Here is a 20,721-nt window from a genome sequence, read left to right as displayed (position 1 = left end):
CTCACAGGACAATGTTTCTCCCTTGCAGATGGCTCACAGGAGAAGTCCACGGAAGAGGAACCCCTGCAGTTAAACAGAGGTGTTGTACGTGACATTTACATTTTAAAACTCAGATTACTGCTTTTAGCAGAGGCCCCTTAAAGAGCCAAAAGAAAGCCTTTTGCCCTTGGCCATAGTCTTCTACAAAGAAATGACCCACAGCAGCTCTGGGGTCTAGAGCGCAAGTGTGATGGAGCGGCTGAGGGACCTGGGGGGTTCAGCTGGAGAACAGGAGCTGAGGGGAGACCTTCTGATCTCTGAACTGCCTGAAAGGAGCTTGGAGCCAGGGGGGTCGGGCTCTGCTCCCCAGGAACAAGCGCCAGGAGCAGAGGAAATGGCCTCAAGTTGCACCAGGGGAGGTTGAGGTTGGATGTGGGAACAATTTCTTGCCCAAAGGGCTGTGGGGCATTGGAACAGGCTGCCCAGGGCAGTGCTGGAGTCACCATCCCTGGAGGGTTGGACAGACGGACATGAGGTTCTCGGGGACATGGGCTAGTGCCAGGGTTGGGTTAACAGTTGGACTAGATGATCTTGAGGGGCTTTTCCAACCAAAAGGATTCTATGGTTCTGTGATTCTAGGAGGGTAGTCAGTTCCTTGGACATCAGAACCATGCAACCTGTTTGGCAGTTGAATCCTCTCTTGGTGTTGACTCTAGGTGAGGGCTATCAGCATAGATTGAGACCTCAGACCACCAGGGAGAGACTCTTGTCCTCTTCCTCTGAAGCATCTCTGGTGTCTTTGGAAGAGCAAAAGACCTGTGGGAACTAGAAATCTTGGGCAATTCTCCACCTTGTTGGCCAACATGGCTGAGGTTGGCCAGTGGGTTAAAACAGCTGAGAAACAGGGACAGAGCAGACTCAGAGGTGACCAATAGCCAGATGTGACCCTCGCCCATAGAGTCACATGGTCCAAATCTCTCTTTGGGGGCTTTTGCTTCAGGAGATGGTGTCTTCTCTCCGCCCTGGGCTCAAAGGTGTCTTGCCTTCCAGGTGTAGCTCCCACAGACCAACCAGTGCTGGAGTTGGCCACCAATGTGCTTTCCCCCGGCTGTTTGTATCGACAGCTCCAGCAAGGAAAAAGTGACTCCTTGGCTGCCGAGGGTTGATTCATGGTGACATTTCAGAGCTGGGTGACCCATGCCAGGTCTGTGGGATTAGCTCACTTAACTGCTGGGTGAAATGCCAGGGTCACACCTCCCACCACCTATAAAACCTCCAAAATAGACACAAGGGGACCCTTTGTGCTGCACGTCTTGTCCCAGCAGTTTGCTCTTGGAAGCCTGGGATGTTCCTGGGATTTCAGTCCTGCTGACTGGCAGCCCCACACCAACCCTCCTGGTGCCAGCCAGGTGAGAGGACAGGATACGGCCCTTCCTTACCTCTCTGGTCCTGTCAAGGTTGCACAGATAATGGTCCTCAGTTTCTCAGGAGGCATCTAGAAGTGAGGCCACACCTTGAGTCCTGGCATCAGTTTTGAGTCCCTCATATCAAAAAAGCCCTTGAGGTGCTGGAGCGAGTGGAGAGAAGGGAACGGAGCTGGTGAGGGGCTGGAGCACAAGTGTGATGGAGCGGCTGAGGGACCTGGGGGGTTCAGCTGGAGAACAGGAGCTGAGGGGAGACCTTCTGATCTCTGAACTGCCTGAAAGGAGCTTGGAGCCAGGGGGGGTCGGGCTCTGCTCCCCAGGAACAAGCGCCAGGAGCAGAGGAAACGGCCTCAAGTTGCGCCAGGGGAGGTTGAGGTTGGATGTGGGAACAATTTCTTCCCCAAAGGGCTGTGGGGCATTGGAACAGGCTGCCCAGGGCAGTGCTGGAGTCACCAGCCCTGGGGGGGCTGAACAGATGGAGATGAGGTTCTCAGAGACATGGGGCAGTGCCAGGGGTGAGGAATGGTTGGACTTGACGCTCTTGAGGATCTCTTCCAACCAAAATGATTCTATGATTCTATTTCCCTGCTCGTGTTAGTGATGTAGGACCTGGGGTTGAGCATGGGATGAGAAGGGTGCTGCCCCCATGAAGGTGACCCACATGCAGCATATTGAGGACACCAGTGTGGGGCATTGACACAAACTGTTCAGCACCCCCATTAGAGGGTGGCAGGCATCAAGATGGCTCATCCCTGTGATCTCTGGACCCTCCACTCCTGATGGAAGGTGTGCAGGACACTGCATGGCTTTTTCCATCATGTTTTGGAGAGAGAACAACCCAACTGCCTGGGTTTGAGTCCCTTTCCTTTCTCTGACTGCTCGCAGCGGCACTCTCAAGACCAGTGCTCGGGGGAAGCGATGGGCAGGAAGCCACCTGGAACCACCGCATCCACCATTCTCAGTTCCTCCCTGGAGTTCATCCCCAGGAACTTCAAACCCAAGGGAGGAGGTGGCACCACGGTCAAGATCGTCATGAAAGAGAGGCACAAGAAAGGTAAGGGCTGGAGGGGCCAGGCTGTTTGTCCATAACCTTAGGTGAATTCTTCAAGGAATCTGTTTCAGGAGCAGGTTTCCATCACTAAGTCCTACTTCCCACTCCTCCACAGCCACCCCTCCTCACCCAGCTATCTCAGCCCTGTTGACCCACAGCCCCTTGACTGCAGAAATCTACCGCTTTCCAAAAAGTGTTGAAAGGAAATTGGTCGTTGGGGTGTTTTGGAGATGTGGGACCTGGGAAGGGAGGTGTTCAACTGGAAGACTCCACATGGTCCTGCCAAGGTGGTGCTGCATAGGGGCAGGATGTTTCTCCTTGCTCCCACCCACCACAGGCTGGGTCTCTCCCAGTTCTTTGATATTCCTACTGGAGGAGAGAGTAGGAACATGAGACAAGGAGGCAACCCCATGGAGCCAAAGGGGAAAAGACAGGTCCCTTCTCCTCTTGAGGGCTCTCCCACCACTGTGTCTCCAGAAGGGCTCCCTCTAGTCCTTGGAGATGAAGCCTTGGAGGAAATTTTAGGACCTTCAAAAATTTTCATGGAGGAGTCAGCAGGTGGCACTCTTCACTGTGCTTCATGCCTGTGACAGCCTCGGAGAGACCCTGGGCTTGCAGAGACTTGGAGGCAGGTGAGGTCCTGCCCACACTTACCACTCGCCCCTACCTGAGTGGTTGACTCCAGAAGCGTCCATCTACTAGATCTGGTCCTCCTGCCCCATGGCACCTCCTTGGTGGGCTGGCTACAATATCCCTGCGTCCCCTGCTGCCAGAGGACCATGTTCCTCAAGACAGCGGGGACACCTATTTCCAAGGTGGCGAAATGTGTTGAGCTCCACCACGCCTTGGGTGTACAAAGAGGAGGAGGGTTTATTTCCACCAGCAACTCTTTCCTCTCTTTCCTCCAGCTTGTGTTTACAACGGGAAGACCTACTCCCACGGGGAAGTGTGGCACCCTGTCTTCCGGCTCTACGGCCTCCTGCCCTGCATCCTCTGCACTTGCAGGGACGGCGTCCAGGACTGTCAGAAGATCACCTGCCCCAAGGAGTATCCGTGTAACTACCCAGAGAAAGTCGATGGGAAATGCTGTAAAATATGTCCAGGTAGGTGACATCCCACCTACTCCTGTAGCTGCCAACCAGTTCCTTTAGCCTTGGTGTAAAGCCTAGAGCAGATATGTAGGTGTTCACATCGCTGGTGGCTTGAATTCACACCAGGTGAGTTCAGCACTGATATAAGGGTTGGTTTGGCTTGGAGGGCAGCGGGACTGACCCAAGGTGAGGAAGCTGCGCTGATCCCAAAAGGTTTTATCTGTTGGGTGGGTGTCGTCTGGAGAAAGATGCCCAAGCAGAGACACACTAAGAGTCTTTGGAGAGATAGAAGATGCTTTCTAGGGGGAGGGCATGTTCTTTTCTCCAGACTTCCAGCTGGGACAAGAAGTTGTAGGGTTAAATTGTGGCAGCTGAAATGTGTGTTGAAAATTAGGAGGACACTTTCGTGTGGGGTTATCTGTGTCACTCATGGTTTAGTTTCAATTTGCATCAAGGTCCACATGCCTGGAAGGGGAGGTTTAGGTGCACAACTATTGAAGTGGACCAGGTAGAACTGGGCTGGTACTGGGGCTGGGACGTGGTGGAGAGGAAGGACCTCTTTATTTTCACGTTCAATGGGTTTTGGGTCTCAGCTGCTTCTTGGCCTTTGGAAAGTGTTTACCTCAAGCCAGGCAAAGATCACAGAATCATTTTGGTTGGAAGAGTCCCTTAAGATCATTGAGTCCAACCATAAAGATGTGGCAGGGCATGAGATTTTCTCCTGTTGCCACTGGAGAATGTTTTATGGGTTATACCTTTCTGTACCATCATCCAGCAGTAGATGTTTAGATGGTGGACCACCCACTGCTTCCTTAAAGAGTTTAAAGATACCCATGTCTCTTTAAGCCTGATTGAAGATGCAGCCGTTTCTGGGGGATCTCCTTTGATATGCATCTTCAAGGTGGTTTCATGGAGGGGGTGTCACCAGGGGGAACAACCAAGGGGTGTCGCCATGTTCAAGAGTTGGGGCAGACAGGCTGCAAAATAATTTCAGGTGGGATTTTCAAGGTTTTCCAGCCTCTGTGCAGGGAGGTTCTGGGATGGCCTCCCCGGGGGAGCGAAGGGCAGAAGCTCAGCTTGTTTTAATAAGGTTTCTGATATGTTTATGAGCAGGATTTATGACGTGGTGCCTGGTGGGAATGGGGTGTGATGACTGAGCAGGGCCCTTCCAGTCTTGCATTCCCATTATAGTGGGTCTTTCTGGTTCAAAGTCTACGACTCTCTCTGCTTGGATCTCCTGTCTGCTCTTCAATCTTCATTTATTTGCAGTTAAACACTCTGACCCAGCCAAAATGATTTTCTTCTTGCTTTCCAGTACTCACAGATAACGATCACACACACATACACACTGCTCAGCCAAGTTACAAGCTTGTCCTTTGCTTCATTGCATGGAGGTTTAATCCACCGTCCTTTTTCCAGGCGGTTTCCACCACTGTCCTCCTCTTCCTCCTTTGTACCCAGTATCTTGGAGAGAAACACTGAGCTATTGCTATTTGCAAAAAGGGATCCCAATCAAAGGGGAATTGCTATGATGCTTTGGTTGGGTGGGGACACCATGGGGCTTCTAGGGACAGAGCTGGTGGCCGGGACCCCTGGGCTGTCCATACTCTTCCTCCCCAACACCATTGGCCATCAAGTGGCTCAAGCGTGAAGGTCTGAGGTTGTTAAATATCTGTTGTACCTGCAAGGACGTGTGGTTCCTCCTTTGTCATGAAGGTGGAGCTGGCTCAATTGATGCAAAGAGCAGCCATGGAGTGGGTGAAGTTTCACGGTCTGGGATGGAGGTTTTCCCCCGTGGTGACACTGATGAGGATGGTGGGCTGTGGTCACCTCTCTTCGTGTCACTTTGAGCCTGCAGAGCTGAGCGCTTATCTTCCCATTGCTGAAAAAAACACTTTAAATTGGGATTTCCATCCCCACTTGAAGAAAAGTTGCTCAGGACCATCCCAGAAAGAGCAGGGGAGAGCAGAATCAGGCCTAAAATAACTGTCCTACTAAAATAAACCCCACGTGTCTATTTATAGCCAGACTTTCTTTCGAGTAGTGTAAAAAGCTTCAGCATCCAAAATGACGGGGAGAACAAGGCTAAATTCAGCAGAGCTGGGCTCCTCCGCGTTCCAAGGACCACAACCAAAGGCAATAAATCTCCTTCCAAAAACCGTGGGGGATTCTTAATTACTCCAGATACACAAAGAAAAAACTAAAAAATTAGCAGCTCTCCTTTAGCAAGGATGTTGAAAAAGTCACGTAGGGTCCTGCTGGTGCCCCCGATGTGGGTCTCCACACCGTTGCACCCCCTGTGGGGTGGGGGTTTGGGCTGGGGCTGAGCCCACCCGTGGGGCTGAGTCGGGCATGTTGCCCAGCCACGGCGCTGGCTCCTGTTCTGCGGGCTCATCCCTTCGCTTTGCTGACGTTTCTCCTCCGGGACAGCAATGGGAGCGAGATGGGAAGCGGGGAATTCAGCCTGGGTGATGGCACCAAGGTCTCTGCGTCAGGTAGAGGGGATCCAGGTGGAGAAAATCCCCCTTCCCTATCCCCTGCTGGCATAGAGGCCACCAGAATCAAAGGGAATGGAAAATATGGGAATGAGCAGGTCCACAAATCTGTTAACATCTTTCTGCACTGCCAATCTCAGCGCTGGGGAGAAGACCTTGGGAGCCAGGGTCCCATTCAGAGACCCAACAAGATGCTTTTCCCTTGACTTGAGTGCTGAGATGCTCCTCCAAGCTCTGTCCTGCCCCTGTTGAATCAGCTCTGTCCTTGTTCATGTCCTAGACATGAGGAAGGAATTTTTGACTCTGAGGGTGGTGAGAACCTTTCCCAGGTTGGCCAGAGAGGTGGTGGATGAACCATCCCTGGAGACATCCCAGGCCAGGCTGGACGGGGCTCTGAGCAACCTGAGCTGGTGAAGATGTCCCTGCTCATGGCAGGGGTGGCACTGGGGGAGTTGTCAATGTTCCTTCCAACCCAAACCATTCTGTGATTCTTGTTTTTGCCTAGAAACCAGGGTGAAACCCACCGATGAAATAGTCACCACCCGGTGTGGCAAGAACCCCAACCGTGTCCTGGTCTACATGTTCGTGCCGCCAAGCTCGGAAACCTCCAAGGAGATCCTCAGGACAATCGCGATTGAGAAGGAGACAGCAGAAGATGTGGAAATCTACAACTGGAAGCTGATTAAAGGTGAGGACCGTAATGAAACCAGACAGCAATGGAGGAGGTGTGTGTAGAAACCTGGTGCTTTCCAAGCTTTGTTCAATTTTTCAGGCTTTTCTGGTGGTGCTCCAGACCTCGTGTAGTGACTTGAAACCTGTTGAGAGCAGGTTGGCTTTTCTAACTCCCCCATTTCGCACTCTTTTGCCGCAGTTGTGTGCAGACCAAGGGTTGGAAACCACTTTTGGCCCCAGTGTACCCTGTCATAAGATGCAACACCATCCGGAAGCACAGCACATGGGCAAACAAGGCAAGGGCCACGGGGCTGCTCCTCCAACCCTGCCCGCTTCCATGCCAAACACACATGGAAAACTAAACAAAAATTTGTTCTAGACATTCCATATTTTTGCTTTTGCTCTTTCCCCCCTGCCCAGTCTACCCATCACTGGGAGCAATGGTGCACACAGAGGGGGATGAATTACTCCCGGCTCACTTTTTGGATGGGTGGATTTGGATGCTCCTGTTGGGGTGTCCTCCAGAGGTCAAAGCACAGCAAATACACCACAGCAAAATGGCACCAACCTCTTGCTCTGTCTCCATACCTTTAGCTTTCCAACGCTTTTACAGACTAGAGGAGCCTATCTCCACTAGGAACACTCGGTCCAGTAGATATTTGTGTTGTGTTTCTCTTGCACCCAGGAAAGGAAGTGGCAGGGAGGTTTAGGTTGGATATTAGGGAGATGTTCTTCACCTAGAGGGTGCTGGACACTGGAACAGGCTCCCCAGGGAGGTGTCAGTGCGCCAAGCCTGACAGTGTTCAAGAAGAGACTGGACAACATCCTCAGAGACATGGTGTGACCTGTGGGGTTGTCAATGCAGGGATAGGAGTTGGACTCGATGATCCTTGTGGGTCCCTTCCAACTCAGGACATTCTATGATTCTATCACAGTGCCCCAAACCTGAGTCTCCATTGGACAGAATTTGTGCCTTGAGCACTTGAGGTTTGTCTCATCGTACCTATGCCTTCAGCGACCCTCAGCCCCTATAGCTGGGTGTCTTCTGGACATGTGTAGGCAGATATTCTGGTCTCTTGGGTATGTTTGGGTCTCATCTCACACCCTAAGGAGACCTCAGCACTCCTGGGGCTGGCTCTTCCCTGTCACCAAGGGTGGACACATGTGGATGGTAGCTGGAGAAATTAAATCCAGAGATGGAGCCCTGGCTGCCACCATATTTCCATCCTCCCCCTCTCATCCTCCATCCTCCATGGTGCCCCTCTCCCCGTCCTCCCCCCCTCGTCGGCAAATCCTCCTTCACAATGGCACCTTGTAGTTGGAGGACAGCTCTGAGCCCGCACTGTCTGGGCCCCACCATTTCCTCTCCTAGCTCCTTGGCAGAGGTCACCACCCAAACCTTCTCGCCACCTTCTGAGGCCAAAAGCTTCATGTCTGCACGGAGCTCCCGAGTCCTGCCAGCCAAGGACAGGGGAGGCCCTTGTCCCCGAGGCCAACATAGCTCTTTTGCTTGGCAGAGCAAAGTGTTACTGTTGGGAAAGAGCATGAGCTCAGGCACATATGGATTCCACCTCGCCATGGTCCATCACTCTACCAACAGAGCAGCGTGTGTGGAGAAAAAAGGCTGTAAGTCGCGCCTGGAGCCCGTCCACTTGCCTTTGTATGGGCTTGTGATACCTACGTGGCTACATCTATTTCTGTGCTGGGATGATTTCCTCCACAAGGCAGGAGTTGGGAGGAGAAACCAATGCCAACCCCCAGCTGAAAGCTTTAACCAGCTCACTGGTGATGCACAACCAACTCCCAGATGAGTTGCGGTGGGACTTCCCCACGTTTTTCAGGGGTCTGATGACCTCAGAAGTTTTGAAACATGACTCGCTGGTGTTTTAGAGCAGGAATTATCATGGGGCATGATGACAACAAAGGCACAGGCACGATCAGAGAGGGATCAGCAAGGTTTGGAGACTCTGTCGTTGACTTCACCCTGCCTTGCTGGAGTCCTGGGCTATACTTGGAGGTGCAGTCCCCTCGTGGACCTCTTTCCCACATTTACGCTGCCAACCTGTTGATTAGACATTGACCAAAATATTCCTTTCTATCCTGAAAACCTGCAGATCTGAGACCAGCCTCTGTCATCTCTTACACAGTTTCAGCAGTTGATTTTTTTCAGTATTTCCTTGATAGAAATTTCTGCTCCCCTGGTCCTTCCCATAGCTCTGCTCTGGACTCTGTGTCTTTCTTGAAGTGCAGAGCCCAATACGGGGTGCGGGACTCTAGTCAAAGGTTGTGTCCTGCTGGGATGGGCCTCATATACCCACCTGCACCCATGATCACTTGTCCATCCACCTGCCATGACCTCATTTTGCAGATGATTTAGTAAGTCCCGAGACCAGTTTTTTGAATTAGACTTACTTAACTGCCCAGCCCAGCGTTGAGTCCACGTTTAAAGAGTCACATTGGTTCTGCATGTAGTCAGCGGACAGAAGCAGTTATGATATGTCCCGTCCACCCATTTTAGGATGGACAGAATGGCACTGTGGAAGAGCCTGTTTCTTACTTGTCTCTTCAAAATTAGGTAAGATAGAATCACAGAACCATAGAACCATTTTAGCTAGAAGAGAATCTCAAGCTCACCAAGTCCCGGCATTCCCCCACCCCCAGCACTGCCCCATGTCCTGAGAACCTCATGTCCGTCTGTCCAGCCGTCCAGGGATGGTGACTCCAGCACTGCCCTGGGCAGCCTGTTCCAATGCCCCACAGCCCTTTGGGCAAGAAATTGTTCCCCACATCCAACCTCAACCTCCCCTGGCGCAACTTGAGGCCGTTTCCTCTGCTCCTGGCGCTTGTTCCTGGGGAGCAGAGCCCGACCCCCCTGGCTCCAAGCTCTTTTCAGGCAGTTCAGAGATCAGAAGGTCTCCCCTCAGCTCCTGTTCTCCAGCTGAACCCCCCAGGTCCCTCAGCCGCTCCATCACACTTGTGCTCCAGCCCCTCACCAGCTCCGTTCCCTTCTCTCCACTCGCTCCAGCACCTCAAGGCCTTTCTTGTCATGAGATGAATTCTTAAGATGAAAAACTCCCTTTGTGATGGGGTTGGTCTTTAATTCCTACCTTGTGCTCTGCTGGACTCTGCTTGTTGTTTGTTCCTGAAGCAGTGCCTAAAGCATATAATCATGGAATCGCAGAATGGTTTGGGTTGAAGGGGCCTTCCCAGCTCCCCCAGTGCCCCCACTGCTGTGAGCAGCAACATCTTCAGCAGCTCAGGTTGCTCAGAGCCCCGTCCAGCCTGGCCTGGGATGTCTCCAGGGATGGTTCATCCACCACCTCTCTGGCCAACCCGGGACAGGCTCTCATCACCCTTAGGGGCAACAGTTTGTTCCTCATGACTCACCTGAATTTCTCTCCTTTAGTTTAAATCCATCACCCCTTGTGTTATCGCAACAGGCCCTGTCCCCATCTTACAAGCCTCCTTTAGAGCACCAAGAAAGCTGGTAGTTGCCCGACAGCCCCACCACCTCTCTCCATCTCATCCCAAACTTTTCTAAGAATGATCCTTTCTGCTGGGTGGGATCTGCTCACCAGAAAACAGAATCACCCTTTACCAGCTCTATCCCATATCTCCTGTTCGGTGGATGGTAGTCGCCCTGTGGCTCTTCGTCCTCTTCTTGTTCATGCTGGAGCATCGGCCGCATTCCTCCGCTGTTCCCCAGCTCCTGGCATGTGTCAGAAACAACCGTCTGGGGGCCCAAAGGTCTCAGCCAGCTCTCTGAGGGCTCTTGGGTGAGCGTTATCTAGGTCGGTTGATTAAAAGATGTTTATATCTTCTGGCTCTTGTTTAAAATATCCTCTTGGTTACTAATGTACTGGAAAGTGCTTCATCAGCCATGGGGACTACAAGCACACCCTCCTGCTCCTTTCTAAGTATAGACCAGGAGGATTTATTGAACACTTGTGCCTTTCTTGCGTCATTAACAGTTTTATTATCTCCATCCAGTCTCTTCTTTTGTTACTGGTAGGACTTCTTCCCTGATCCACTTCTAGGGCTTATTAATAGTCCGAATATCCACATATTTGTCCGGGTGTCTTTGACTTCCTATATTAATTTTCCACTGTCTGTAACATCTCATTTATATGGATTACTAGCCAATTCCCACTCGTTACATACTCTTTTTATGTGTAATTGCTGCTGGGAATTGGGGAAAGTCTCTTCACCAAATAAGGGGGACCAGGAGCATGTTGTCTCTCCCATCTGCTGGCAGAGAGTGGCTGGACACACGGGTGAGAGGTGGGGAAGGATATTCCTAACATACCTGCCTGGTTTGTCACACGTTGTGAGCGAATACAAATATCATAACCCTTAATCCCGCAGAAAGGTCGCTTCTCTTGCTTAATGCAGGTTCTGATTTTCTTGGGTCAAACGTCTGAGTCAGGCACCTCCACTAATGGGATGATGCTGGCACGGACAGAAATATCAATCTCTGCTGAGGTCATTTGTGGCTTTTTTCCTATCCTGGAGGAGTTTCAGGGCTGGGGGCAGAGGGATGGAAAACTTCGGTCCCTGGTTGCTTCCAGGAAAGGAAAACATCTGAGGATGGAGGGGCCTCTGCGGTTGGGGGTCAAGAGTGAGCAGAGAGGATGGGGATCCCGTTGGTCTCACCTTAATTTCTCTTATGGTATTGAGGGAGATGAGAATTCCTCCAGCACAAGATGCTTTTCAAAGCAACAAAACCTTATTGTTTTCACCTGCTTCACGGTGTTGTCCCTGCCGCGTTCTGATTTAACGAGCAGTTGCTGTTTCCAAATTAGATTTCTCCTGGTCCTTGGCCAACCCTGGATTCAACCCCAAACTCCCACCAGGTTTCAGCAGCAGGTCCCACACCAAACCAGGACCCCGGGGCACTTTGTGCAGCCCCATTTTACATCTCAGGAGAATACAGAAAAACGTGCATCCAAACCTGCCTTAATCTGAGCATCATGGAGTCTGATTCCCTCTGCAGGAATATTTCATCTGATCCAGACCAAGAAGATCAGCAAACTGGAATTCAAACAAGAAGCGCGGAACTTCAGGCTGATCACCAGGACGAACGAAGGTAGGGAGAGATAAATCACATTTCCCTGCTCCTTCCAGCAGACCCTGCGCCTCAAAAACACCCGTGTTTTGCTGTTGTTCTGCTGTGTAAATCCCGGCTCAACCGTAGGGAAAAGGCTTGTGCAAACATAGCCGGGTCAGGGCTGACCTGTTTTCACATGTGTATGCAACACTCCTGGTTAGCAGTCACATTTTCACTTTACGGTATCAGAAAGGGCAGCCAGCTTTCTAAAAGTGGATGCACGCTTGTGAAATCCAAAGGCTCCGTCTCTCCAAAGCCCGTAAAAATGTTGGGTTTTTATATCTAATCCATCTGGCGTTACGGGGCCAAAAAAGAAAAAAAAATTATGCAAGGGATTTGAAAAAAATAAACTCTTGAAATATTAAAAAAAAAAAATAATTCTTAATGTTTTTGGATGTGCGTAAATGTTACAAAAAGCAGGAATGCCAGCGCGCGTGCCGAGAGTGCCTGCGCGGAGCAAACTGCTGCGCTGCCTCTTCGCCTGGGCTGGTGTTCGAGTTTAATGGGTCGAGTTTGGATCGGAGCCGTTCCGGAATCATCCGGCACCCCCGGGTCACCGGTTCAGCCGGGAACGGGGCCGCTGCCCAGTGCATACCAGCACACCCAGTGCCCCAAGGGGGGTGGAGATGTGTTTTCACCTCCAGTCCCTTCCAGACAACAACTCTTGAGCAAACCCTGGGGGGATTTTCAAGCCCCTGCTCCCAGGTTGGGTTTCACACCCTGATGGGGTCACCGGCACGTTCACCCTTCTTCTTGCCTCAGTTTCCCCAGACAAATAACCCTGTTGTTGTGAAACCGTCCCTCTGCTGTTGCCACAAGTTCTAGGAAAGCATTGGCCGGTGATTTCTTCACCACAGGAGATTAATTCAGCTAGAAAATATGTCCCCCCTGGGGATGACAACGTTAGGGCTGCATGATCCTCGCCGGGATTATGGGGGAAGAGGCGACCTGGAGCGAAAGCACCTCCTGCAAGTACAAGGATGCTGATGTTTTGGGGGAGCAAGGAGAGGGATCGGGATGCTTTGTGCTCATTTTTTGGGGTGTTGCCCAGCTTGCTCCAATGCATTTGCTTTGTGGGGAGTCTGCAGCTCATTGGTGAGGCTGTGGGGGCATATGTTGGGGGGGGTTTTCTCCTCCTGCAGCAGGATCTTCACCAACTGTTTGTGGTTGCAAAGCCCCACACGAAGAGCCAAGGCTGGGGCAGCCGCAGAAAATCAGTATAAAGGGGGAGGGTTTAGCAACCCATTGCAATGAAATGAGGCTGACAGATGGGAGGATGGAAGCAAACCTGCCCATGGCCCAGAAAATGTGAATTTTAGTTTTCTGATGATGAGTTGGAGGACAAGCAAGATGCTTTTTCCCCCTGAGAGGCAGAGTCAACCCAAATCCCAGACACACCGGGGAAGACGCGGCCCTAACCTTCACATTAAAGCACCTTTGAGGAGGCAGAGTGGGGGATTTATCCCTATTCCAGCCTGAGCTCCTTTTGAGAGCACGCAAGCACTTTCCAGAGAAAGCGCTGGAAATGCCATTGATTGTGTTGTTAATTGCATTGTGGGACGTATACAGGGTCCCTTGAATACCTTTTTAATTGCAAGATGGCAAGGTGTAGGACTGAGTTATGGGGCCACTGATGAGCTGCTCTGGCCAGCGTTGCAAGTAGACGTCTCCCCCAGGGTGATCCTCCAGTGTGGAGATGCTACACATGGTGTAAATTGTGCTTTCCCTCTCCAAGTGTAATTGCCAATGAGTGTCTTGTCTCTGCTCATCCAGGTCACTGGAACATCTTCCGAGCCCAAACGTCAGAGCTGAGGATGACAGAGAGCCCAGAGAAAGAAACAAAGAACTTGTAAAGGAAATAAAACCCCAACAAACTTTAACCTAGCTATTGATTTATCTACACACACACACACATACACATATATACGAAAAAAAATGCATTATTAAATAGACTGGCACAGCAATAAAGGATACACTAGTGTAAATTACAGAACCTCCAGCGAATGAACCAAATTGAACCGCGTTGAAGCCGCAGCCATGGAGGTGCCTCTCTCCAGAGATCCCAAGGTGTCGATGGTGCGGAAGGAGGATGGGGACACGGCAGAAACGTGAGACCTGGAGCGACGTGAAGAGGTGGGACACGTCCCTGACACCCTGACAGTTCTGAAGAGCATCAGGAGCTAGCAGCAAAGCAGAAAATGACCATGCTTTTTACCACCACCGGCATAAAGATGACCAGCAGGGAGAGAAAAATCATCCTTATTTCCTCTCTTGTGATCTACAAAGGGTTTCATTGGCTGAATACCCTCCAAAGGGTATTTCTTGAAAAATCTTGGGGTTTTCTCCTCTGTTGCAGCTGGGAGGATTCTTTTCCCTCCTTTGCAGGTCACTTGAAGATGTAGTTTTGGGGAGGACCCACCTGCTGACAGGGTCTGAGACCCCAAACACTGCACTAAGGTCGCTACTAAGCATGTTATTATGCAATATACTTATATATATTCTACATAATATCTACTGGGCTGTATTCACAGGAGGGGCATCTCCCAAAGGGCGAACAGGACCATTTCTGCAGTGTGGGGAGGAGGGTGTGCAGCAGCATCGCCCTCCCCCTGTCTGGAAATAGCTTTGGGGGATTTTCAGGTTGTTCTGGTGCATGTATTTATCCCTGGTTTCTTGTTTTATTCTGTTTTGATAAATCTATTTATTTGGAGATCGAAAGCTGTCTGATAAATCTGATTAAAGCGCCTTCTTGATTCAGCCTCCTGCGCCCGCTCTTCTTTCCATGTGGGGTCTGTGTTATGACTTGGGGACCCCCATCCCAGTGGCATGGGACCCCCATCCTGTTGGGGTCTGATCCTCATCTTGGTGGGGTCTGATCCCCTCAGGAGACACCTCAGGGTTGGGATGCAGGACCAAGGCGAGCAGAGAGCATCCCACAGATGCTTTGCTCATCATCAGGGGATCATCCCGCCCCACTTGCATCTGTTTTGGGGCTGAAAATGGAGATTGGAGCTGGCAGCGGGCATGGGGGTCAGGTGAAGGTTGGGGGCAAAGCCGGGCCAGGAACCAGGAGGTCTTGACGTGCTGGACAGGAGCCCAAACAAGCTGCTAAGTGAGTGCAGGTGCTGCCTCTTGGACAGGCAACTGCTCACGTGGGGCTATAAACAGATTGATGCGAGCAGCTCTCACCCCGGGATGGCCGTGCCTTCTTCTTCTCTCTTTGTTATGCTCCAAAAAACAAAAACCCAGGGGTTGCTGCCATGCAATGTGGATAAAAACCAGGTCTGTGCCTTCCTTCAAAGAATGGGGAGAACGAACAAAGCTGCAGTGGACCCACAGGAGGAGCAACTGGGGATAACTGGAGCAGCTGGTGGACACCAACCCGGCACTGCTCACCACAGCCGTGCGATGATGCAGGAGATGGGGCTGATCTGGTTAAATTTATCCAGGGAAAAAAATCCTAGTGATGTTTTGGGTATTGGGGGTGTCCCCCGTGGCATGGGGCAAAGGGAGGAGGTTGAAGTCACCCTCTCGCCCCGTCACCATCTGCATGACCACAGTGGGGAGGATTCTGCCAGTCCTCAGGCAGAGCCTGACCCCTCACTCATCAGCCTAATTAACCCTCCTTGGTCTGCTCTAACTGAAGTAGAGCCAAGGCCAAATTTACACTCGTTTACCAGAAGTGGCTGCATTTGAAATGAAGATGCTTTGTTGGGTTCCTGGGGACAAAACCAGCACAAAACCTGCACTGTCTGGCTCAGAGGAGGTTTCCTGCAGGTATCTATAGATTACTGAGTCCAGTATAGGTTATGCTGAGCCCATTAGAAGTTATACTGAGCCCATATAGGTTATGCTCAGCCCATATAGGTTATGCTGAGCCCAGACATGGGCAAGAGACCTCTTAGAATCGTAGAATCACAGAATCATTTTAATTGGAAGAGACCCTCAGGGTCATCAAGACCAACCATAACCCAACTCTAGCGCTAAACCATGTCCTTAAGAACCTCATCTAAACACCTTTTAAAGCCCTTCAGGGATGGTGACTCCACCACTGCCCTGGGCAGCCTGTTCCAATGCCCCACAGCCCTTTCCATGATTATTTTTTTCCTAATACCCAATCTCAACCTCTCCTGACGTAACTTGAGGCCATTTCCTCTCGTCCTATTACTTGTTACTTGGGAGAAGTGACCAACACCCTCCATGCTCCAAGCTCCTTTCAGGCAGTTCAGAGATCAGAAGGTCTCCCCTCAGCTCCTGTTCTCCAGCTGAACCCCCCAGGTCCCTCAGCCGCTCCATCACACTTGTGCTCCAGCCCCTCACCAGCTCCGTTCCCTTCTCTCCACTCACTCCAGCACCTCAAGGCCTTTCTTCGTGTGAGGGTCCCAAAACTGCCCCCAGGATTGGCGGTTTGGCCTCCCCAGGTCCCAGCACAGGGACGGGCACTGCCCTGGGCCTGCTGGCCACACCAGTGCTGGTACCAGCCAGGATGCTGGTGGCCTCTTGGCCACCTGGGCACACGCTGGCTCATGTTCAGCCGCTGGCACCAACACCCCCAGCTCCTTTTCCGCCGGGCACTTTCCAGCCGCTCTTCCCCAAGCCTGTAGCGCTGCCTGGGGTTGCTGTGACCCCAGGGCAGGACCCGGCACTTGGCCTTGGTGAACCTCAGACAAATGGCCTCAGTCCATTGATCCAGCCGGGCCAGACCCCTCTGTATGGCCTTCCCACCCTCCAGCACATCAACACTCCACCCAACTTGGTGTTGTCTGCAAACTCACTCAGGGTGCACTCGATCCCTTCATCCAGATAATTGATAAAGAGATTAAACAGAACTGGGCACAACACCGAGCCCTGGGGACACCACTCATGACCGGCCAACAACTGCATTTGGCTCCGTTCACCACAATTATGCACAGCCCTCCAGCCCGTTCTTTATCCATTGCACCTTGGGTGCAAACCAGCTGGGTGCCATGCACACAGAGCTCCTAAACCATGTCCAGGAGGCTGGTGGATGCTACTGGCTGCTCCACAGCCAGGAGAAACCCTTTGGTGAAGGAACCTGCCTGGCAGAAGGTCCCCACTGTGCCTCACTGAGTAGTCTCTACCCAGAGCGTGGGGATTTATATTTCTTCTAAAAAAGCATGTTTGAAGTAATCGCAAAGCTGCAGCATCACTGTCAGTGCTGCATCACCCTGAAACCCTGGCTGAGCTTTGCCTTGGACATGGAGATTTGGAGATTAACGGGCAAGAGGGAGTTTCTTTGGAGAGAAATTTCATGGAGATCATAGAATAGTTTGGGTTGAAGGAATCCTCAAAGCTCCCCCAGTGCCACCCCTGCCATGAGCAGGGACATCTTCACCAGCTCAGGTTGCTCAGAGCCCCGTCCAGCCTGGCCTGGGATGTCTCCAGGGATGGTTCATCCACCACCTCTCCAGGCAAGGTGGAGATGAAGAAGTCCTTCCCAAGGACCTTCCCACCAAGAGATGATGTTGCTGCCTGGTCCCTTCCTGGGAAATGTGAATGGCATTGCCCTAGTGTAGATGCTCCAGAATGTATTTGGTATGTTCTCCTCCTGCTGCTGCCGTTGTCCTTTCACTGATGTTGGTCCTAGGAAATGGTGTTTGGTGCTGAGCGTACCCACCATGAAAGGAGGACCTGGAAGTCTCCAAAGATGACATCTGCATGGTGTGGCTGCAGATGTGGCTGTCCCACCCTCCCATAACTTTCTTTATCTCCTGCACCCGTCACACCTCCAAGCAGCATCTCGACTTCTCCAGTGTCAGCTTCTCCACCTCCATCAGGTGTTAGGCCACTGCCAGCACCCTGTTATTGGGAGTCAGGATTTCTGCTGCCTTTTAGACATCCCTTTACTGCAGTTCTGCTTCGGAATGCTGTCATAAAAGGCACCCCATAAATTTTATATGGAACAGTAAAACATTTTCGCCTTGGCTGCTGTTCCCCCTCACTTGCTGCAGAAGCACAGGGGTGAGCTCCAGGGAGGCAGGAGCCAAGGACCATATCTCGTCTGCTGGCTCCTGGCAGAGAAAATTGGGATGACACTGATTTTTGCCTTTTTGGTAGGAGGAATAAGCCTGGAAGCATCTTGCCTCACTCCAGCCCTGGAGCATCCTTGGTGTCTGCTGTCTGAGGGACACGGCCATGGGTGGCATGGGACAACTTATCTCCACTTGAGGAGACCCCAGAGCATCCTCTCTGCTTTCTATGGTGAGCCAGGGAGGGCTGCTACCCATCTGAAGGGATCCTGAACCAACAGGGATATGAGCAGTGGGCTCAGCTCTCCACTTGACAGAGCTGCAACCATGGGTTTCTTAGATGGGATCCTCAGTCTTCCTTCCTTCCTTCCTTCTCATCCATCCTTGCCATCCATCCTTCTCCATCCATCCATCCATCCATCCATCCATCCATCCATCCATCCATCCTTCTCCACCCATCTGTCCTTCTCCAGACATCCATCCTTCTTCATCCACCCATCTTCATCCGCACTTTGCCACCCATCCATCCATCTCCATCCATTCATCTATCTCCACCCATCCTTCTCCATCCATCCCTATCCATTCATCCATCCATCCCTCCTTCCCTATCTATCCATCCATTCTTCTCCATCCTTCTGCCCATCTATCCTTCTCCATCCATCCATCCATCCATCCATCCATCCATCCATCCATCCATCCATCTCCCCTTCTCCATCCATCCATCCTGCCCAATCCATCCTTCTCCAGTCATAATCTTTTGGACCCTCTGGCTTTTCCTTCCCTGCAGTGCGATGGGAGGGAGAAGACATCAGCTTCACCCTGGTTTACCCTGAATACTGGCCAGTGCCAGAGACCTTCATTTCTCCCAGTATGTAAAAAGCACCCCAGAGGAGCACTGGGGATGTGCACAGTGGCCAAGTGGGTTGGTGACCAACCTCTGCCTGGTGACGTGTGGCCAAGGAGGGGTGGAGGGACTTGCTGTGTGGCTGAAGGTGGCTGTGAACAGTGGGTAATCTCCTGCAATGGTGTCAGTGATACGCCAGACCCGGCTGTCCCAGGAGCCTGCCCTAACGATGGTGCCTCTCCGCGGGAGACCTCTTAGCCGCTGTTTTCCCCACGGGGGGTATCTCTGGGGATTAACCCTTTTAATTGGATCGTCAGCCACAGATCAGAAGCCAACATTTCGCGGTCGGTGGCACCACCTCCCTCGCCCCACTCCTCCTCCCCGTGTCCCTTTGCCTCTGCAGGAATCACCCCATTTCCACCCCGAGCTGTGAAGACGGGGTTGATTTGGGGGCAGAGCCGGCGAAGCGCTGTGGGACATTTCATCTCTGGTGACACTGTTTGCAGAGCAGGGCTGGGCTTTCTGCAGGAGGTTTGTGGGGTGGCAGGGGACGTTCTGGGGCTCTGAGCAACCTGAGCTGGGTGAAGATGTCCCTGCTCATGTCAGGGGATGGACTAGATGAGCTTTGAATGTCCCTTCCAATCCAAATTATTCTATGATTCTATGACTACCTGGGGACATTCCATGTGTCTCACTGCTCCCTCCACTAAAGGTGTCACCGTGTGGGTGCCATTCACCACGGCTGGAGGACCAGCAGGGATGGGGTCCTTCCCATCATGTGCAGAGCTGGGGTTTGTTCCAGGGAGACCTTAATGTAGCCTTTCCAGACTTAAAAGAAACCCATAAGAAAGGTGGGGACAGACTTTTCAGCAGGGCCTGTTGCCATAGGACAAGGGGTGATGGTTTTAAACTAAAGGAGGGAGATTCAGGCTGGACATGAGGAAGAAATTGTTGCCCTGAGGGTGGTGAGAGCCTGGCCCAGGTTGGCCAGAGAGGTGGTGGATGAACCATCCCTGGAGACATCCCAGGCCAGGCTGGACGGGGCTCTGAGCAACCTGAGCTGGTGAAGATGTCCCTGCTCATGGCAGGGGGGGCACTGGATGAGTTTTGGAGATCCCTTCAACCCAAACTATCCTGTGTTTCTATGATTCTATGAAAGGGTACCTGTATCTGTGGTCATGCCATGCCAGTCATGTTTCCTCTACCTCCCACTCCTCCGTCAGCTCCAGCCCCACCAGCCACAATCTCCAAGGATTTCCCTGTTTTTCTCATCACCGCTTTCTCAACGCCCATCTTCCAGGGGGCTTTTTCCAGTGTCCAGATAGTCTTGACTTGCTGGCAACGCTTTTCTCTACAGGGATCATTTCTTTCCCAATTTTGGGAGTGTCAAGCTTCGACAAAGCTGGAGACAGGGAAATGTGATCTCCTTTCTCCAGCAGCTCGGACAACCTGCTGGATTAGGTACATCCTGAGCTGCTCCGGCATCCAAAAAAGATGCAGAAATGGGAGAAAAGAGTGATTACAGACACATTTCTATGTGAGAAGGGACAGGAAATATTAGGACTGTTTAGTCTGGAGAGGAGACAGGTCCTCAGTGGTACGAGAACTACTTGTGAGCCACTCAACACGGACAGTCCTCTGGTTTCTCCATTTCTCATCACCGAAAAAGAAAGGGATGTTCAGGATGCAGAGAAGACACCCAGCACATGTGTCTCTGTGGAGAGTTGCAAGCGCTGTTTTAAGAGAAATCCCATCCCTTTGGGGAGAAATCCCATCCCTTTGGGGAGAAATTACCCCCTTTGGCTGGGGGAAGGTGAAGTGAGAACACACACCCCAATTCATTGGGAGATGCTTCACCTACAAGCCAAAAATTCAAACCATCTCCAGAGCTGTGGGCTTCATACCAGATTTCCAGGGCAGCAACAAACCCAACAAAAATCATCTTTTATGTGACTTAATTTCTCCGTGGCAACTTAACGGTGCAGTGACACCTCGAATTGAGCGGTGCACGTCACCAGTGCCGATTGTCCCGTCATGCCCGGTGGGGAACGAGGCTCCAGCAAATGTA

The 20,721-nt window shown here is 51.7% G+C and overlaps 1 protein-coding gene across 2 annotated transcripts in view; it reads left to right on the top strand.

Annotated features, from left to right (window-relative positions):
* Positions 1-14,576, top strand: part of CHRDL2 (chordin like 2) — a 32,087-nt gene extending 17,511 nt beyond the window's left edge. For both annotated transcript variants that reach the window (XM_065064163.1, XM_065064234.1), the window contains 6 exons: positions 29-84; positions 2,289-2,457; positions 3,363-3,557; positions 6,546-6,728; positions 11,706-11,798; positions 13,593-14,576. In XM_065064163.1, the coding sequence (XP_064920235.1) occupies positions 29-84; positions 2,289-2,457; positions 3,363-3,557; positions 6,546-6,728; positions 11,706-11,798; positions 13,593-13,672 (776 nt within the window). In that variant the 3' untranslated portion in view covers positions 13,673-14,576. The remainder of the gene's footprint in view (positions 1-28; positions 85-2,288; positions 2,458-3,362; positions 3,558-6,545; positions 6,729-11,705; positions 11,799-13,592) is intronic.
* The last annotated feature ends 6,145 nt before the right edge of the window (positions 14,577-20,721 follow it).

Source organism: Columba livia, chromosome 1 (assembly GCF_036013475.1).
Source record: "Columba livia isolate bColLiv1 breed racing homer chromosome 1, bColLiv1.pat.W.v2, whole genome shotgun sequence".
Classification (NCBI taxonomy): domain Eukaryota; kingdom Metazoa; phylum Chordata; class Aves; order Columbiformes; family Columbidae; genus Columba; species Columba livia.
Note: the sequence above shows the minus strand (reverse complement) of the source record. Positions and strands in the feature narration are given on the sequence as shown.